The sequence below is a fragment of the Peromyscus leucopus genome, chromosome 9, assembly GCF_004664715.2.
Source record: "Peromyscus leucopus breed LL Stock chromosome 9, UCI_PerLeu_2.1, whole genome shotgun sequence".
NCBI classification, from domain to species: Eukaryota; Metazoa; Chordata; class Mammalia; order Rodentia; family Cricetidae; genus Peromyscus; species Peromyscus leucopus.
The window spans coordinates 67,656,525-67,676,935 of record NC_051070.1 but is presented as its reverse complement, the minus strand read 5'-3'; the positions used below and the strand labels follow the sequence as shown (position 1 = coordinate 67,676,935).

Here is a 20,411-nt window from a genome sequence, read left to right as displayed (position 1 = left end):
TGACCTGGACTCTGTCTCCCATGTCTCCAGGACCAGGGATGTTTTCCTTCTCCTTTCTTCCATATGACACAGAGGAGGAAAAGTTCACCCTGAGCCCCAGGACAGGAGACCCCCAGCTCAGCTTTAGTCTGTAGAAGGGCAGGCACTGCAGAGCGGGACCAGTGAAAATGAGCTGGCAATGGCCGTGCCTGAGCTTTTGGGGAGCTGTGTGTATGATGTTGGGGTGAGCAGAGAACAGACGTGTGCCACTGGCCTGCCTAGCACAGAGTTGATCCCTGTGATAGGAAACCAAAACTCCAATTGATAAAAGAGAACTTTATTTAGTTGTGGCTTCTTTCCTAGGACAATCCTGGACTCAGCTGTAGGGAAGATGCCGAGTCAGAGAGGAGTCTGGTTTGCTCTCGAGTTAGCTGCGTTTCATCATTTGCTTTATCCAGGATAAGAAATTTGAGACTCTGGTGAAGACACTTGGTGCTGAACCATCCCCATGTCCATAGGCGACTAGGCCGGCAAACACTTTGTTACAGAGGAGAGGCCCTCCAGAATCCCCCTGTGAATGGAGAGGGGGCACAGGGAACTGAGCTGTTGTTCACCCTAGTCCCAAGCTCCCTCAGAGAAGTGTGGCTTGTGTGCTCTGCTTGTAGGAGATCAGAGAGCAGGCCTGAGTGTCACTGGACTTCCTGCTCTGATTGCGGACAGTGTTACTGCTTTACCTCCCTCCTGAGCCCAGCCTCTGCCCTTTCTCCAGGTCTGTGATCCACTCTGTGAAGGTGTGTAGGACCCTCATGTCCAGGCCACTGTTTAAGAACATGGGGACAGGTGAGGTGGTCTTATGTGAGCATGGAGGACCAGAACACTGACAAAAGTGGGTGTCTGCTCTGTGGAGACACCTGCTTGTATTAATGACACTCACAGGGAGCAAAGCTTTCTAAAGCCTGGGCCTGGATCTCAGGAGGACTGTGCAAATCCTGCTTTATAACAGCTGCCTTCACTGAGACTCCTTGTCAGCTCAGGAGGCCCCTAGTTAGTTATTGGTTACTGCTGTTCTCAAGGATTCCCCTTGATGTTGGGTCTCTAGATTCCAGATAGCCTTACCCATCCCACACAGCCCAGAGAGTATGAAAATCCTACTTACCATGAAGGAAGCTCGCTTTATCTTTGGGTCCCCCACACATATCTGATTGGCTTTGTGGTAAAAACGTGGATAGTGGGACACACACTCCTGATCCTTCTGTGCTGTCAGCTCCACCTCTTGTAGTATGTTTGATAATTCATCCCCCAGGCCCTATCCTTCCCCAACCAGCCACAGAGCACACATCCCCAGGGTTCACATAGACCTTGCGCCTGGGCAGGTTGAGGGGCCTCACAGCTTTAGTCCTCTTGGCCTTCTTCTCCAGCTGTTGGGGAAGAGGCAGGAGAGACCAGCTCAGCCAGGAGCCTGCTGGCCTGGGACACCGTGAAAACTAGGTGGCAGGGAGGGGAGGGATGGGATGAGAACAGGAGGGGTGATTCCTGGACCATGCAGAGAGTAGCAGGTCTCACCTTTAAGAGCATGATGTCATTGAGTTTTTTCAGTTTATTATAGCCAGGATGTGGGATGATTCTTGCCACAGGGATGATCTGCTGGGTCTTCTCCTGTTCTTTGATGTTGTGGGCCCCCAAGGTGACAATTATTTTGCTGCGCAGAGAGCAGAGTGTAGATAAGAGATGTGGAATCAGAGAGGATCCAGCCCAGGAGGTGTGAAGGGCAGGGTGTGCTGGCCATGGTGGAACCCTAGCTGAGGAAAACTGAAGGGACAAGAGTGACTGTGCCTCCTCCTTCTTAGCCATAAAAACGATAGAATTCTGGAGCACCAGTACCTGCACCACACTGCCCAGAGTCCTTGTGCTAGGAAAGCACATTGCATTGTTTGGTTTGTGTTTCAATGCTAACTCTGATCTAAATATGCTCGATTCCTTAGCTGTTACTCTGGTCCCAGCCTGGTTCTCACTCATGAGACTTGCTGGGCCCTCTCTCCTCCCAAGCTCCTTAGGAAAAAGACAGGGCCTCCAAGGAATGTTCCCAGGAGGGTATGGACTCTTTCTTGCTCCTTACCTCCCATTACAGTGAGCAGCAGTCAGCACAAAATCCTCTCTTATGAGGCATCCACCACACCTTCGAGTAACATCTCCATCAGTGATCTTAAGACAAGCCATGTAGGGTCGAGAGTGGGGCCTGGCCTCATGTCCCCCAATGATCTCCCCTGAAAATAAAGCCAACCTTTTTGCATGCACCTGCTGTCCAATGGAGGAGCCTCGTGTAATGGTTCCAGACTTGCTAGGCATTTGGGAGCCAGGGAGGCCTGGAGTAAGGAGCAGGCTGAGATGAGATCCCTCAAGATCTCCGTTCAAAAAGGAGAGGAATGTATGTCTTGGTCTAGCAATCTTTCTTCCACATAGTTGGAGGCATGCCTAAGTCTCTGGGCAAGGAAATGCTAAGGACTCATCATGTCTGTCCCCAAACTTTCGTTCTCAGAGACTTTCTAACTGTCCCCCCCTCCCCCGCACCTCTCCTCCCATGAGTCCTGAGATGCCGGGACAGTGCTGCTTTCTAAGGCCAAAGGCTTCAGTTTACAATTTGTGACATCCTATTTATACTAGTTGCCCAGTAAAGGTCCCTGGCTTCATGAGTGATGACTCCCCATTCATTCCTAGATGCAGCTGCTGGCATTCTAGAAAGCAGAGAAATTAGAGCTTGCCTGGTGGTTCATCCTTGAACCACAGGAAGCCTGGGAAGCAGAGTTGGAGGAAAGGACCTGGTGGATTGGGATCAGCAAAAACACTTATTCTGAGGACAGCGTTTCCACCTATTCTGGGATCCAGGTTTCTTGGATGAGTACTTGGTGAGGGGGTGACCTATCATCATAGATGCAGAAGCCAGGCCCATTCTGCCTGCTCCAGGACAACATAGTGTTCTCTGCTTTGCAGGTTTCCTTCCCTTTACCATGGGCTTCTAGGAAAACCCACTTTCCAGATGACAAGTATGGCTCAGGGAAGGGCTGGCACTCGTTGGCTCTTCCTGAGAAAGGCCTCTGTCCTCCCACCTCTCATGACAGAAGGGTTAGGCCACCAAGGGAGCTGTTGCTCACTCACCTGCCTGTGTCCTGGGGGGCAGAGAGAAGGCCAGCAGGAGCAGGAGGAGCTTCATCCTCTCTGGGAGACCCAGTAGGTCCCAGCACCTGGGGCTTTGTCTCTTGTAACCTCTAGGAGATGAAGGAGGTGGAGTGAGCTCGGTGACCTGGTGCCCCCTCTCTTTTTATGATGCTTCATCACAGAAGGCTTTCTATGAAAGTTCCCACCCCTGCTGCCACTGCCTGGTGACGTCTTCTGAGTGCTTGTGTGAGAATCATGAAGTAACCACAGCAGAACCCACAGCTAATGCTTCAGAGAGCCACCAGTTACAGCCCATGGCCGGAACACAAGGGTACAGGGTGGGGTTTGAGGGGTATGGTATCAGAGTCCCAGAAACCCAAGTTCCCAGTGGTGGAAGATCAGTGCTTTCAATGCCATAGTGCTCAGTCCAAAAGGACAGATGTGCAATGAAGCTCATCTGTTGTACTAGAACCAAGTGTGAGCTGACCACCTAGTGGGGGATAACCAGGGGCATCCATGACTAGAGTACAGTTTGGGGGGGGGCAATGGTAGAGTGATGGACAAGGCTGTAACAGACAGGCCTTGCAAACACTATTCAACCTATTTAGCAGCAGAGCTTCAAAAGGTCCATGTGACAAAGACCTTTCTTATGAAACACCTACATGTGACATTTATTGACATGAAATAAGAGATTGCTGCAGGCTGAGAGCTGAACCCCTGACTGACCAAAGCCTGAGTCATTCCTGCTTCTTCAGAAAAGCTGACACTTGTCCCATGCAAACCTGTGAGCTAAGGTTTGGAAAGGTCTAGTTTCCTGAAGGACAGTCAGGTCAGGTCACTAAATTACTGATAAAGTGCAACATAAGAAAGCCAGCCAGCCTCCTAAAACTCAACAATTTCTCTCTCTCTCTCTCTCTCTCTCTCTCTCTCTCTCTCTCTCTCTCTCTCTCTCTTCTCTTCTCTTTATGTTGTACCGGGATGCAGTGTCCATTGAGAACAGAAAAGGGGATTGGATCCCCTGTGGGTGAAGTTAGAGGCAGTTGTGAGTCACATTATATGGGACCTGGGAAATGAATTCAAGTCCTCTGCAGGGAAGTAAGCATTCTTAACTGCTGAGCCATGATTCCAGCATGAACTTCACTGATTTCTCCCCCTTTTGCTGTTGAATATGATTAGTGAAGCCTCCATCTTAGTTACGGTCCTTTTCAGTGTTAAAATTTTGACATGTTTATAAATAGTTTCTACCTTTTCATATGTTGTTACTGGTTCCCTTTAGTTTCTTCTTAAATTTTTCCTCAGCTCTGATTACTTACAAGAAATTAAGAGCCGGGCTGTGGTGGCTCACACCTTTAATCCCAGCACTCGGGAGGCAGAGCCAGGCGGATCTCTATGAGTTCGAGGACAGCCTGGTCTCCAAAGCGAGATCCAGGAAAGGTGCAAAGCTACACAGAGAAACCCTGTCTCGAAAAACCAAAAAAAAAAAAAAAAAAAGAAAAAAAAAGAAATTAAAAGCCTTTGTGATCGTTTAAGAGCCCTTAAAATATTTCATGTCTATCGTCTGCTATGTGATGGTTCATTCGTTACTCTTCTTTTTTTTCTTTGTAGTTTTGTGTTGAAAACGGGAGATATGGATATTGCCCACCAGGGCCACTTTCATCTTCAAAGGGGTCTGTTTCTACAAATTGGAAGGTGGAATCACATCTTACCCTTCTAGAGTGACAAACTGTGCTCCTCATCTCTCTCAGGGTCTCCTGTGTGACCCTTCTGACCACATCTTCTTAGGATGTGGCAAATAGTTGGGTTTGAGGTAGGTCAGACATATGCTGCAGAGTCACTTACCAGAAGCCTGGGTTTATAGATGCAAAACGTGTGGCTTTCTCTTTATCGTTCCAACTCATGCCTAATAATTCTTGTGTCACATCATCTATCATTCAGTCTCGGTGTGACCGCTCAGTTGTAAGGAATTCTGGTTTTTTAGTTTTTCTGTTTCTGACTGAATAACTCACAAAAGACCCATGAATACACACATAGTAGGGAAACTGGGCAAGGTCTCCCCCATGAGAAACTCCACACTGCAGGGTCGGTCTCTAGAAACCCGTGTGCATAGCACAGCGGCATTGCATTCCTTGCCACCGATGGCACATGGGAATTAGTGACAACATTGTTCTGACCACATTTCTATTTGTGAATCACTTATCAGAACCCCCAATATGTCCAGAAACTCTGGACACCTTTAATGTTTTCTTGTTTCAAGTTTCTAAGTCAGGAAGGTTGAGGATCAGTTGGTAGGCCATGTTAAATCTACCAAAGCACTGCCTAGTTCCTAAGGGCTCAAAGAAGTCTTACACTTATCTCCCTTTGATATCACAAACTAATGCTTTGATTCTTTAGCTGGGAGTATAATAAGAATCTGCCCAAGCTACTCAATAACTCTTGAGGACATGGTGGGGGCAGGACATAATGGGATTAGTGTTGGTGCATGTCTTTACCTTAGCTCTTTCCTACCTACAAATGTCACCTTTGATCCAGTCTTCACAGGAGGAAGAAGGATGGGCATTTTAATTTTCCCCATTGAGGTTATATGAGTTAAGAAGGGTATAAAGAAGCCTTCGGCCAAGAAGATGCTCTTCCTGGTGTGTGCTGGGTGTCTCAGAAAAGGGTCTTGAATGTTACAATTCCAAGATGTCTTGTGTACAGAAAATATGAGTTGGGGCTCAACACATCACAGATATCTGAAACAAATTGTGGGTGATTGAATGTGTGTGTGTGTGTGTGTGTGTGTGTGTGTGTGTGTGTGTGTGAGAGAGAGAGAGAGAGAGAGAGAGAGAGAGAGAGAGAGAGAGAGAGAGAGAGAGAGATATTGATTGTGTATTTTCGTGAGGGTGCATTCACTTACAACTAGTACTAGACATTACTCCAAAGCAATGACCCAGATTGGCATCAAGTCTTCTAGAGAATGATTGCTGGTCATGTCTTGCTAGAATTTCCAGGATACAGTGGGGCCTTGTAGCAATGAAGTGTCTCACTCCATAGCTTGGGTTCCAGAGGTCACTGTGGGCTTGCAAACTAACCATCTCAATTGGTTGAGAAACACTTAAAAAAGAATATTCGACATCCTTAGCCATCAGGGAAATGCAAACCAAAACTGCTTTGAGATTCCATCTTACAACTGTCAGAATGGCTAAGGTCAATAACACAGGTGACAGCTCAGGCTGGCTAGGATGTGCAGCAAGGGGAACCCTTCTCCATTGCTGATGGGTGTGCAAACTTGTACAGTCACTATGGAAATCAATATGGCAGTTCCTCAGAAATTTGGGAATTGATCTACCTGAAGACCAAACTATACCACTCCTGGTGGTATATAGACACAGGAAGCCCTATCCTACCATAAGGACACTTGCTCAACTATGTTCATAGTAGCTTTTTTTAAAATAATAGCCAGAAACTGGAAACAACCTAGATATCCCTCAACAGAATAATAGATAAAGAAGATGTGTTACATTGCACAATGGAGTATTACTCAGCTGTTAAATAACAAGACATCATGAAATTTGTACGAAAATGGATGAAACTAGAAAAAAAATCCTGAGTGAAGTAACCCAGACCCAGAAAGACAAACATGGTATGTACTCATTTATAAGTAGATATTAGCTGTTAAGTAAAAGATAATCATGCTACAATCCACAGACCTAGAGAGGCTAATCAACAAGGAGGGTTAGGCGGGCCACTTGGATCTCCCTGTGAAAGGGAGATAGTGTTGTGGAATATTTAACAATGTAAAGATGTGTGGCATTTGTTTATGCTGTAGAATATTACTTTAATTGTGTAAAGGTCTGTTACGTTTGTTTCTGCTGCATTTGTTTAAGGATGTAAGGATGTGTTGCTGTTGCACCTCTCCTGCCTAAGGCACTTGATTGGTCTAATAAAGAGATGAACGGCCAGTAGCCAAGCAGGAGAGGGCAAGGCAGGGCTGGTGGGCAGAGAGAATAAATAGGAGGAATCTTGAGAGGAAAGAAGAGGAGGAGGAGGAGGAGAGAAGCAGGAGAGAACTAGGAGAAAGACAAGGACATGCCCAGGGCCAGAAGCAGGCACCTGCCAGACAGACAGACATAGAGACAGCAGGATAAGTAGGACATACAGAAAGAAAATGTAAAAAGCACCAAGGCAAAAGGTAGATAAAGAGAAACAGGTTAATTTACGTTAAAAGAGCCAGCCAGAAATGAGCCTAAGCTAAGCTGAGCATTCAAAACTAATAAGAAGTCTCCATGTCTTGATTTGGGAGCTGGGTGGTAGACCCAAAAGAAAAAGGCTGCTGCAAGATAGAATAGAGTTTGGGGATGGACTGGGGTCGGGTGTGTATGGGAACTAGAGGGATCAATCAGGTGTGGGGTTTGGAGGGAGTGGAGACTGGGGGAGATGATTAGGATTTGGGGGTGTTGTGGAAACCTACTCTAGTAGAAACTCCCTGGAATCTATGAGGGTGACCTTAGAGAAGATGCCTTGGTGAATACAGTACCTGAACTGTTCATCTTCTGTAGCCAGTCAAGGCTTCCAGTCATGGGACTGGGACCCCAACTCAGCCACAAAACATCCAATCTACAATTTGTCCTGTCTGTGCTGGAGGGTTGATGGAGCAGAACAGGTGGCCAGCTAATGACTGGTCCACTTGAGGCCCGTGCCTGTCACTGCCTGGATGGCCAAGAACCAGGGGCTGGATGGCCAGAGACCTAGGGTAGAACCAAACATGAATTGCCAAAAAATAGGTCAATGAAATGCATCCTAATGATATTCTGCTAGGCTCACAGATTGGGGCCTAGCCCAATCATCATCAGAGAGGCCCCTCCAGTGGCTGATTGTAACAGATGCAGAAATCCACACCCAAACATTAGTCCGAGTTCAAGGAACCCTGCAGAAATGGGGTGAAAGGATATAGGAGCCAGAGGGTTCAAGGACACTAGAAGAACATGGTTGTCTTAGTTAGGGTTTCTATTGCTGTGAAGAGACACCATGACCATGGCTACTCTTCTAAAGAAAACATTTAATTGGGGTGGCTCACTTACAGTTTCAGAGGTTCCGTCCATTATCATCATGACCAGGAACATAGGGGCATGTAGACAGATAAGGTGCTGGAGTTGAGACTGTTGTATCTTCAAGGCAATAGGAAGTTGACTGACTTACTGGACAGTATCCCCAGTATAGGATACTTCAAAGCCCACCCCACAGTGACACACTTCCTTTAACATGTCCAAACCTACTTCAAAAAGGTCACGCCTTCTAATAGTGCCACTCTCTATGATTACGTGGCCCAGTTACATTCAAACGACCACAATTGATAATAGAACCAACAAAGCAGGCCTCATAGTGGCTCACAGAGACTGAAGAGACACAAAAGGAGCCAGCATGGGTTTGCACTAGATCCTCCCCATACATACTGTGGTGTTTATCTTGGGGTTTTTGTGGGACTTCTAATATTGGGAGTAGGATTATCTCTGACTCGTTTGCCTGCTCTTGGGACCCTTTTCCTCCATCTGGGTTGCCTCCTCCAGCCTTTATATGAGGGTTTGTGCCTAGTCTTTTTGTATCTTGTTAAGCCATATTAGGTTGATCTCCCTGGGGTGCCTGCTCTTTTCTGAAGTGAAGTAGAGGAGAAGAGGATCTGGGGGAGCCAGGAGGTGGGAAAGACTGGGATGAGTGGATGGAGAGGAAATTGTGAGCAGGATGTAAGATATGTGAGAAGTATGTAAAAAAGTACAGTTCACTAGTGGTGCTGTTCTAGGGACTTAAATGGGGTCACATGGGTCACAATGAAATGTCTGATACTTCAGGCAGAGTGGCCAGTGTGGTAAGAGCTTTTTTCAGCTGAGGACTCAGAGGCTCTCAAAGAGAAGATTTGGGGAATTGGTGATGTGAGACGTGGCAGTGGCTTGTTTGTTTGTCTGTCTGAACTTTCAGTATTTACACCACTATCTGGATCCAGGTTTTTTATTTTAAGACCTTTAGAAATTTGAACAGCAGGCCAGGTCTGTGCTTTGAATGTGAAGCAGGCTACAGCCACTCTGCTTGCGTTTCTCCTGCCCACCTCCTTCATGAGGGCTCCACATGAGGTACAATGAAGACTAAAGCACTAGAAGGTTTCCAACATTTTCCAATTCCATACACTGCTTTTCTGAACCAAAGAAGATTATGCCCACTATAAGAATATAGAGAATTGAATAATTTTTAAAACATTCCTTTTTTGTGAATTCCAAATATAGATCCATTTGTGCCACACTGACCTGTCTAGTGAAATGAGAGAATGAGGGTGACTAAGGAGTCTACTGTGTACCTGATAGAAATCAGGATCTACAAATGTTGATTGATGATGTCAAAAAGTTACTTCCATCCTAGCATCCCTTGGATCCCTCTGGTTCATAAACTGCTATAACTCATGTTGCCAGCAGGGGGAAGCAGAGTTTCCAAACTGAGCCAGGGCTGTTGAGTGACTGGAGGTTATGGCTGAGCCTCTACTTGGAAGACTTGGGTTGGAACAGGGCTCAGCCTGTCCTAGGTGGGAAGGGTGAGCATCAGGTGACTGGAAGGCTAAGTTTAACTGGACTAAGAAATAGAGGAGATTCCAAGTGTTTGGAACTGATAAATGAAAAAAAGGCTGGGTTAAATCAGGACTGAGGAGGTGGGGCTGGAACAGAAACTACTGGTGGCTAGAGGAAGTCATGTGAAAAACACTGGAAGGCCAGGAAGGGGGACAGAAGTTGCCTGAGATCTGTGCTGGGTGGGGAAATGACAGCCAGGTTAGCCTGTGGCCACCAGAGGGATGTCTCAGTCTTCCAGACTGCAGACAGTTCAGGTGGTGAGAGCCACCTGACTGGCTAGAGAGATGGGAGGTCCTAGAAACAGGAAACTGAATCCCAAGGCCTTCTAAATTCCCAGAGTCCAATCTCCCTTCACCCCAATGCCTTGTGCAATTCTCTGGCAAATGTGAGGACTCGATGAAGGTGGTTTAGAAATGGTAGGGCTTTTTCTGGTCCTGAGGAGGTTCTTTTGTGGAGGACTAAGTATGAAAAGGAATGACTGAGTGTAGACTCCTGATTGTGTTGTAAGAAAACCAACCTTGGAAAAATATAAAAAGCATGCTGTACAAAAAGATCCAGTTGAAAAATAATGTATATGCTATAATTCCACTAAATGAAATTCTAGAAATCACCAAAATAACTTGTAATAAGCATGAGTACAACACTAGTTATTCTAGTCTGTGGGTAAATGGGAAGAGTACTCTCTTAAAACTTAGATTTTTCAGTCTGAGGCTAGGCTTTAAGTTCACCTAGACACAGTTGTCTGGATTTTGAAACTAAGAAAATGTAGTAGTGAAGAATTCAGTCATGCTTGTGATGATACAATAACAGCATCTAAGTCCACCAAAATGATACCATGTTTTTATCATATCCTTTCCTGTGACATTAGTTTTACTCATCTCCTACACTTGGTTAAAACTTCTTACTGATCCTTTTTTAACATCAGACTTCAATACATTCTTTCAATAAATTTACATTCATCTCAAGTTGCTTGGAGTAAGCTTCAGTTGCCTTAAGAAAAAGACCTTGATCTCTAGATGCTGAATAATGGAAAAATTTCATATTATTTATAAGAAAAATATCAGGGAACTCAGTAGGAGCATACTCTTATGTTCAATATACCTAATGATACCAATTTTCAATACATGATGCTGTGCATGTCTTTAAGATTTTCATATTTATTACTAAATAAAAAATGTATAGATGCATTAAAAATGGTTTATTTACCTATTGATGGACTTGTTTCCAGACATTTTCTTTACACAATATCTAGCTATGGATAAGTAGTTTTGTGTCAAATGTGGATAAAACTGCTTTAAATATCCATATGCAAACATTTATGTGGACACATGTCTTCAATTTTCTATGATGAAGAACTGACAATATAACTGTTAGATAGTCCGCCATTAATAAGCTTGGAGGTAATGGAGTATGTATTCAACCTCATAATAAGGTTTGGATTCCATCTTTGGTGTCCCTGGTAACATAATAATTTTGGTGTTATGAAGAGGATGATAAATGATCACCCCTACCCTTGGAATTTCAAGTGCATGGTTACTCATCAGTAACTTCTTTTACCAATGGCTTGGTGGTTGATAATACTCTGTGATAAAGATAGCAAGAGTTCCACTTGCCCAGGCAATGAGATTCCTGTAAAAATGAAAATCCTGTTTGTGAGTGGTTCAAATACTAACACAATATACATAAGGTTTTTGATTAGCAAATTTAGTTGGCTTGTAGTGATATTTTATTGCAGTTTTGTTTTGCATTGATTATGTAATAATACTGATAATTTTCATTTGCTTTTGGTCCATTTATACATATATTTCTGGTATGTGCTTAGTCTGCCTGTACAATAGAGTCACAATATTTCCTGTGCTGTATGCTTTTGACATCGTGATTTTGACATACTTGCCATTGAAGTACTCCATTTTCTAAATCTTAGCAGAGTTGTAGCATTTTATGGTTGATCATTAAAGGTCCTAAAAAGTTAAAAAAAAAAAAAAAAAGAAAAAAAAACACCAACCTTGAAGAGCTGGGTATTAAATTATGCATGTAGTTGGATATCCCTTAAGAAGCATATGGAGCAGATCTCTGTGAGTTAAGGCCAGGGAGGGCTACATACTAAAATCCAGGCAAGCCAGAGCTATATAGTGAGATCCTATCTCAAAAATAAAAACTGCTCTCTCTGTATTCTCTCTGTACTTTCCTGCTGTGTGGTCTCTCTGTCTCTCTGTCTTTGTTTCTCTGTCTCTCTGTGTCTCTCTCTCCTTCTCCTAATAAAGCTCTAAAAAGGTAAAAAAAAAATATAAAAATAACAAATTAAATAAAAACAAACAACCCACTAACCCCACCATGTATAGGGTGGTGAATATGTGGAATTGTCTAGCCTGACGTTCCAGGTGGGGGAGGTGCTGGGGAAGAAGGAGGAAGAAAAGCCCAGAACTAACAGGAGAGGCTGCCTAGACCACCGAGTTTCACATGAGAGAGGCTCAGACAATAAAGGACTTCAGCTGTATTCACCGAGGAGATCAATTTATTATGAGTTTTCACCTTTGCTGCCCACTCCATGTGGTTCTGGCCTGTGCCCAGACAAGCTGGTAGGAACAGCTGTTTTTAGCACCTGTTAGAAGCGCTTCATGCTTCTTTGTATCCACGGCAGGAAGGACACAACCTTAGTGAAGATTCCTGGAGCGATGCTCTTGGCTTTTCCATAGGATAAAACTCCATAAGCTCTGTTGTCACACACGAGGGGTCCCCCAGAGTCACCCTGTGGGCAGGGAAAGGAAGAACTGAGCCTGGTTCCCTTGGCTCTGCTGTCTGTACCTCCTCCTGGAAAGGTTAACTGTTAGATCAGGTCCAGGACAGGTTTTCAAACTCCCTCAGGATCAGGGTTCCAGGGAGACCCAACTTTTCCTTCTAGCTCAGTCCAAGGCTCTCCCTGAAGTCCTCAGGGAGACTCTGGGAAAATTTATGGTGCTTTGGGAAGGTGGATGTTTCCCAACTTCCACTCTTGCTAACCCACGGAGGGACTCAAAGCCGAACTCTTGGGATGTCTCTGCTCTTATTTGGGCTTGAGGGTTTGGCCATTCTCACTCCCAGGTCTCCCCCAGGTTCCTTTCTCCCTGCATTTTGCCTGTTAAATGCTTGATCCTCACCTTGAAAGCAGCCTGTATTTGCTTTGGGTCTTCAGCACAAATCTGTTTGGTCTTGATGTAGTAGCAGAAGAGGCGTTTGCATTTCTGGTCATCCTGTATGGTCAATTCTGCCTCTTGCAGGAGATCCGTTCCTTTAGTGGCATGGAGAGACTTTCTCCCCCAGCCAGCCAGGTGGCACACATACCCTGGCTTCAACTGGGCATTGGCCCTGGGCAGCTTGAGTGGCCTCACAGCTTTCGTTCTAATGGCTTTCCTCTGCAGCTGATAGGGAAGAGTCAGGGGAGACCAGCTCAGTCCAGGAGCCTGCTGACCTGGGACACTTTGACAACCAGGATGGCAGGGAGGGAAGGAGCAGGATGAGAGCAGGAGGGGAGGGGCAAGCCTTGCATCAAGCAGAGCAGAGGCACCAGGGGTGGGTGAGGTGTGGGTGGAGGTGTGGATGGGGGTGGTGGCCGGTCTCACCTTCAAGAGCATGATGTCATTGGAGTGGTCCTTGGGATGGTAGTCTGGGTGTGGAATGGCTTTTACCACAGGGATGATCTGCTGGGTCTTCTCCTTTGTCTCGATGTTGTGGGCCCCAAGAATGACTCTCATTGAGCTGTAGAGAGCAGAGTGGAGATGAGAGATGTGGAGGGAGAGAGGACACAGTCCAGGAGGTGTAAGAGGCAGGGAGGGGCTCTAGCTGAGGGGACTTGAGGAGACAGGAGGTCTCAGGGTTTGACCTGCTGCTCTGCTTCTCAAGTACATAGAGTCCTGGAGGCTCCCTCTTGCTTCTAGGAAATACTCCAAAGTTTGCACAGACTCTCAATGCGTCCTTTCAACCTCAGCCACTGCTCCAGTCTGCGCAGGGTAGCTGCTTTCTCCTCAAGTGTGCTGCTGGCTCTGACCTCTCACCTTTGACTCAGTGTCCCTGTTTTCAGACTTCCATGTTCACGGTCCTGCCCTCTAGGTGCTCTCACAGGAGCATCCACAAGTAGAGGATGGAAACACCTGTTGGGGTCTCAGAAAACACGGGCCAGCTGCTTCTCCTCACCTTCCCAGGCAGTGAGCATCTGTCAGCACGAAGTTGTCTCGTACCAGGAAGCCTCCGCAGCGTTTCCTATTCCCCTTGGCATCCACATACTTAATAAATGTCATGTATGGGCGGGAGTGGGGCTTGACCTCATGTCCCCCGATGATCTCCTCTGAAAGAAAAGGCTACAATATGGGGTGTCTGGGAGCAGCACAACAGGTGTCTGTTGAGGTCAGGCGGGAAGATCTAAGGAGAAGGTGAAGGCTATGGGATCTGCAATTCCCCCAGGCCTTTGGAGGACAGAATTCCTTAAACATAGAATAATCTTTGTGGAATCTTTAGCCTCAGAGCCCTGTTCTGAGAAGGGGTGGGTGACACTTTTCCTCCATCCCCTGCTTTACAAATACACGGACGGACCAGCTCTGTCTTCATGATGACAGAGGTCAAGAGGATCCTGGGAGTCTCGCTGTTAGTCTTTCTGTGTTAGTGAGTCTCCGTGACACTTCTAATGTCTTCATTTCTGACAGTTTGTCACTTTTGCCCCCAAACTCTATAGAGAGCAGGTTTCTAAAATTCTCCTATTCTGGTGGCCAGTACATCTTGTGTTCTCAGTAAATGCTTTGGTTGCATGGATAATGACTTCCACTTGAAGGGCTCGTGGTTCAGATCTCATGGGATTCAGGGCCTAGGGGACATTGGAATAGTGTGATGGCAAAGATGGGAACAGCTGGGGACCTGCAGAAAGAAGTGGAGAGGCCACCAAAACAGGACAGCAAAGCTAGTGGAGTGTGCAATGCGGCATGTCACCCAGGTCCTCTTTCTGCAGCAAGCTGAGGGTGGAGGTTACTAAATGATGCTAATATTCTTGAACTGGTGTCCTTACCCCATTGCAGGCTGGTCATCAAAGCTGCTCTTGCCCTGGGCTCTAGTAAAGTTAATGATGTACTTCTTAATATCTTTTCATTCTCTGCTGCTTCTCTTTTTAGGGATTATCATCTCTCCAGGTGATGAAGAAGAGCAGGGAAAAGCTAGTGCCCTCTAAGTCTTCTGAGGACACCTCCCTTCTTCAGACCTTGTTGAACATCTAGCCAGTGACAGACTTCCAGGTCTGGATGTGGTATGGGACCTAAGGTTCAGACATCTCCTGGTTCAGTGCAGGACATTTCCTTACTAAGCTGAGCAAAGAATCTGAGAGGTATTATGGGATGTCACCTCTGGGACAGGTGTGTTCACTCACCTCCACCAGCACCAAGCAGCAGAAGAAGGTCAGTAGAATCAGGACTGGTGGCATCTTCTCAGGATGATGCTCAGGTTGGAGGAGAGCAGAGTAGACACAGTCCTTGAAGGGATGAAGGAGTTAAGTGCTCAGTGACCTCACAGGCATTGTACAATAGTGCACCTCTTCGCTGATTGGCTTCAGTAGTTAAGAAAGCTTTCTGGTTTGAGTCAAAATGACACTGTCACCACATTGACACCCTATGAGCTAAGTGGAAATGAAGACCAAGAAAAGAGGATGTTTAGGCTGTGGCTGAGGAGGGCCTGAGACCCAGTGAAGTCCAGTGTGACTGCCCTGAGCAAAAAGTGTGTCCTTTCTTACATTTTACATCTTTTTTTTTTGGGGGGGGTTGGTTTTTTCCAGACAGGGTTTCTCTCTTTAGCTTTGTGCCTTTCCTGGAGCTCACTTGGTAGCCCAGGCTGGCCTTGAACTCACAGAGATCCACCTGGCTCTGCCTCCCAAGTGCTGGGATTAAAGGCGTGTGCCACCAACGCCCGGCAACATTTTACATCTTTTTCCATTCTCATAGGATCCCTTTTGTTGGGCCTTGCCCCTGGTTCCTTGAGGAGCTGTTGCCTTTCTTGCTGACCTTGATCAGATGTCCTCCCTATGCTAATTCCCTGCTGGTGTCCTTCCTCCCAAAACAGCTTACCTGAGGTTCCTTGCTTGTGTATCCTTCTTTTGGTGTAAACAGCTAGGATGCAAGTGTGTAAAACATCTGTTGTGAACTATGGCCATCTGGGGTTCTCCCACTGTGTTGTAAACCTGTATTTAAGGCCTCTGCCCTCCTTCAATAAAGGGCATTTTGGCATTCTACTGAGAGGAATGACCCGCTGTTTTGTCTCTGTTTTTAATCCTCAGCCCCTCGCTCAGACAGGGTGAACTGGTGGTAGCATGGGCGCTACACTCTTTTAAATTCCTTTGGTCTTTTTTTCTTTCTTAAAAAAATAATACTGACACCCACATTACCAGAACACAATTCTATCAGTACAAATACACAGACAAAGTTATACAGTACTTATTTAGAGTTGATACTGTGCCATATTTGACCACGAGAATTTCTGTACATCATCTTATTAACTTCTAGGACTTCTGATCATACTGTGGAACCCTCTGTTGAATAGTCTGGTGAATTAATCTTAACTAACTCTGACTCTCCTAAACTGCTAGGGCATCACAGAGAAATCTCAAAAGCAACTGTTTGCCCTGTTACCAATGATCATGTCTTACTGTTATACACAGTTAAGTATAATAAACAATCACAATGACATGTATAGGTTACCTATTTATTGAATATTGGCATTTATCTCTAAGCAAAAGCTTCGGTATTGAATTAATTAGTAAGATTAGATCAGCACTGGCTTCCCTGCCAATGGCTCCACTGGTATTTTCTACAGTGTAGCATAAGATTCTCCACAGATAAACAAGGAACTAGAGAAGATCTTAAATGATTATTTAGTCGGGTAGATCCAGTGTTGAGAGAGACAGGGATCTAGCCCTGGAAAGGGCTGATAATGACTTGAGTGAACTGAGGATCCGAGCTTAGAGCACAAGATGGTTAGATGTAGATGAATTTCTAAATGGTCTTATTAAATAAGAAACACAGAGTCAAATACAGAGTTAAAAGCCCAAGAGATCTGAGCACTAATAAAGAGCCAAGACCACCTTATCTTACCACTCGCTGCCATCCTTCCCCTGAGAGAGAGACCTTCCTGTGTGTCTTGAGTTTTATTGCTTTCCTATTCTGCCTCCTCATTGGCTCTAAGCCCAGTCACATGACTTCCTTGTCACTGTCTGTCTGTACAGACCTCCTGGTCTCTATGGTTGGTACTGGGATTAAAGACTCAAGGGTCACCATGCTTGGCTGTGTCCTTGACCACACAGAGACTTTGTCTGCCATGTGATTAGATTAAGGGCATGGGCTACCACCACCAGACATTTATTCCTGGCTCACTAATGACCTCTAACCTCTAGGCAAACTTTATTTATTAACATACAAATAAAATCACATTTCAGCACAATTAAAATATCACCACAGTTAGAGCTGTGTGAGATTAGCTTTGGGAGGTGGGACAGGCTGCCCTTGCTCTAAGAACAGGTGTGTGTGTGTGTGTGTGTGTGTGTGTGTGTGTGTGTGTGTGTGTTGCCCATGGAGGTTAAAATAGGGCAACGGATGCCCTGGACCTGGAGTTAGGATGGTTGTGAGAAATCATGTGCATGCTGGGAACTGAACCTGATTTCTCTGCAGGAGCAACAAGTGCTCTAAACCACTGAGCATCTCTCCAGCTCATTATCGACAATTAAATATATGATGAAATTCTATCATTTGCAATGATACAGGTGAAACTGAGTCATGATCCTAAGCTAAATAAGCTAGGGACAGTTGAAAAAATAATGAATGATCTCACTGTGTTTAAATCTAAAACAACGGAATTTGTAGAAGTAGAGAAAATAGTGATTATTGGAGGCTGGGCACATTAGAACTAAAAGCTATTAAAGAAAATGTACAGAATTTCAATTAGGGGGAGAAATTACTTTTTGAAATCTACTGCATAATATGTTAAAATACATTGTACTTATTGTGTTTTTAAAAACTGTCAAACAAATTTATGTTCTCACTACAAAAATGAAAACTATTTAAATTTGTGAATATGTCAATTAGTTTGATAATAGTTTGATTTAATCATTCTACATGACATACATGCAATATAACTTTGAAGCCTGAAAATATGTGATTAATGTAAAGGTTTTTTTTTTTTTTTTTTTTTTTTTTTTGGTTTTTTGAGACAAGTTTTCTCTGTGTAGTTTTGGTGCCTATACGGGAACTCGCTCTATAGACCAGGGAGGCCTCGACCTCTCAGAGATCCACCTGGCTTTGTCTCCTGAGTGCTGAGATTAAAGACATGTGCCACGACCCTCTGGCTGAATATAAAATTTAAAGCTGTTATTTCAAATAAATTAGCTATACAAAACATGCAAATATTGGTATTGGCTGGGAAAACACAGAGAGACAAAAGGAATTCTATGTATTCATATCTTTCTCTATTCTAGGAAACACATCAGCTACTTAGGTGAAATTGTATGAAATTCTGTAGGTAGCTATTCATGATGGCTTGCAGACAATAACATTCTAAGGACACTGTGGAGAAGCAGAACACATCTGGGTCCATTGCAAACTTTCTGCCTCTCCTGTAGAGAGAGCAAACTACAATAGGAAGGTCTCAGCTGGGTTGTCACAACATGGTTTCCTGGTGTCATATTGCAGTGAGCCCAGGATGTCACTCTCCTTGGCATTAAGTGGTAGGGTCAATGGCCAAATGGGCTAGGGCATCATATGAGGAGGGGGACTTAAAGGACATCTGGAAAGCTTCTCATGGGACTCTGAACTCAAGTGTTTAAGCTGCAAGGATTCTCTATCTGCTACAATGACCATAAACTTGATTGTTATGGTGTCTTAGTGGTCTTTCCTTTATCATGCTACAAAACTCTATGATAGATTTAATTAAGAGCCATTAAACTTTGAGAGACAATTCAGTGAACCCTATTTCTCTGAAATCAGAATAGATCACCAAGCTATATATTAATTCAGTACTTATGTTGAGTCATTTCTCAGGAGCTAAAACTTCTGGGCAATCCAAACTCAATTTGTTCAGAGAGAAGCTCATTTTCCAGACAGGATCACACTCTGTGGCTGAGGCTGAGTTTGAAAGCTCTATCCACATATCCCTGACATGGAGTCCCAGAATTACAGGTGAAAAACACCATACATGGTTCAGAAACCAGAACCCTTGAGTACAGTCCTTTCTAGGAGGGGAGTTGTGTGCACATCTCTTTGATTTGGAAACCATGTATTGTAGCCATAGATGAAAATGTCATTCCTACGTTAGAGGATGACCTACATCATGTAGGGCAGCAGCCTGACTCTGCAGAGAGTTGTCGCTCAGCTGTTACTGTGTGCTTTGCAGACTGTCCCACAATGCTTCAGGCCAACTACTCCTGAGAAATATGGTAAATAAACACATTCCTGCCTTTCTGTCAAGGTAAAATATGTCTGTTGTTTAAAAGTGTGTGTATTAGTTACTTTTCTATTACTGTGATAAAACACCATGAACAAGGCAACTTCCAGGAGAAAGACTAGGGAATATGGGTCCAAATGTGGCATCAAGTGGAAGGCATGGCTGCAGGAGCAGGTAGCTGAGGGCTTATATCATTTACTGTAATCACACACACACACACACACACACACACACACACACACACACACACACACACTCACCCCAGAACATACAAAAGAAAGAGAGAGAATTGTGAATGGTGTGAGTCTTTGTATCCACAAAGCCTGCCCCAGCAAAGGACTTCCTCCACCAAGACCATATTTCCTCACATCCCCAACAGCATCACCTGCTGGGGACCAAGTGTTCAAACACAGGTGCCGAGGGGACATCCTTACTAAAAACCACCATGGAAAGAAAGGTGGAATGGGACACAAATAGAGAACAGAAACTCTGTATTCTCTAAGTCCCTGGAAAGTGGTACTGGGAGACTTAGGAAGCTGGACAGGACAATGGAGGTATACCAGCATGTGTTCCTGACCACAAACCAGAGACTCTTGTGTTCTTGTGTCTGGTCTGTGTCCTTCAGGGGTGTCGTACAGCTCTCCCTGGCATGCTGGACTGCAATGGCCTGGAGGAACAGAGAAGTTGGGTCTTGATGAGTTGAAGCATCTCCTTTCCCAGGTGCAGAAAATCAGTATAGAGATTTTAGGGGAGCAGAGTAACCTCTTTTGAAATGGGAAGAGCTGAGAGATTCTTCCATAGAGCAGAGAAATCTGAAGCAGTCTGTGTTTAAGGCATTTACCTGCCTCTGAATCCACTCCAATGTGTACTCAAGGGAGCAAAGCAAGGTGGCTTTAACACCTTCACCATGCAGCTGTGGAGGAGCCCAGGGGTTTCTTCCTGTGGGAGGTCTGAGCATGGGCTCATCTTTTGTGTGGGAGGCCAGCAAGTTACTGACCACAAATTAGATGACATTGAAGTCACTTGTGCCTTGGTGGCCAGGAAATCCTAGGCTCAGTTCAGCCTCTATCTGAACATGGTTGATGCTGGTTGTCAGATCAGTTAGGACCTTGTGGTAGGAATTTACTTCTATCTCCTCTCTGAAGAGGAATAACAAATGGTTTTCGATGTTATTTAAGCCATAGGACCATCTCCTCAAAGTAAATGTAACACCTACACTGAACACATATGTGACCATATGATTTCTAT

General features: G+C 44.9%; 2 protein-coding genes across 2 annotated transcripts; both read right to left on the bottom strand.

Annotated features, from left to right (window-relative positions):
* Nucleotides 1–300: 300 nt before the first annotated feature.
* Nucleotides 301–3,278, bottom strand: LOC114683804 (granzyme B-like). Its single transcript, XM_028858151.2, is given in 6 exon segments — nucleotides 301–550; nucleotides 1,136–1,273; nucleotides 1,275–1,397; nucleotides 1,543–1,678; nucleotides 2,096–2,243; nucleotides 3,133–3,278. Coding segments are annotated over 6 exon segments (744 nt in total). The 5' UTR covers nucleotides 3,188–3,278; the 3' UTR covers nucleotides 301–406.
* Nucleotides 3,279–12,327: 9,049 nt separating this feature from the next.
* On the bottom strand, nucleotides 12,328–15,162 carry LOC114683806 (granzyme F-like). Its single transcript, XM_037208279.1, has 5 exons — nucleotides 15,109–15,162; nucleotides 13,893–14,056; nucleotides 13,322–13,457; nucleotides 12,860–13,120; nucleotides 12,328–12,471 (listed from the first exon to the last, which is right to left on the bottom strand). Exons 1-5 carry the CDS (start codon nucleotides 15,160–15,162, stop codon nucleotides 12,328–12,330), a joined length of 759 nt encoding a protein of 252 aa, XP_037064174.1.
* Nucleotides 15,163–20,411: the final 5,249 nt, after the last annotated feature.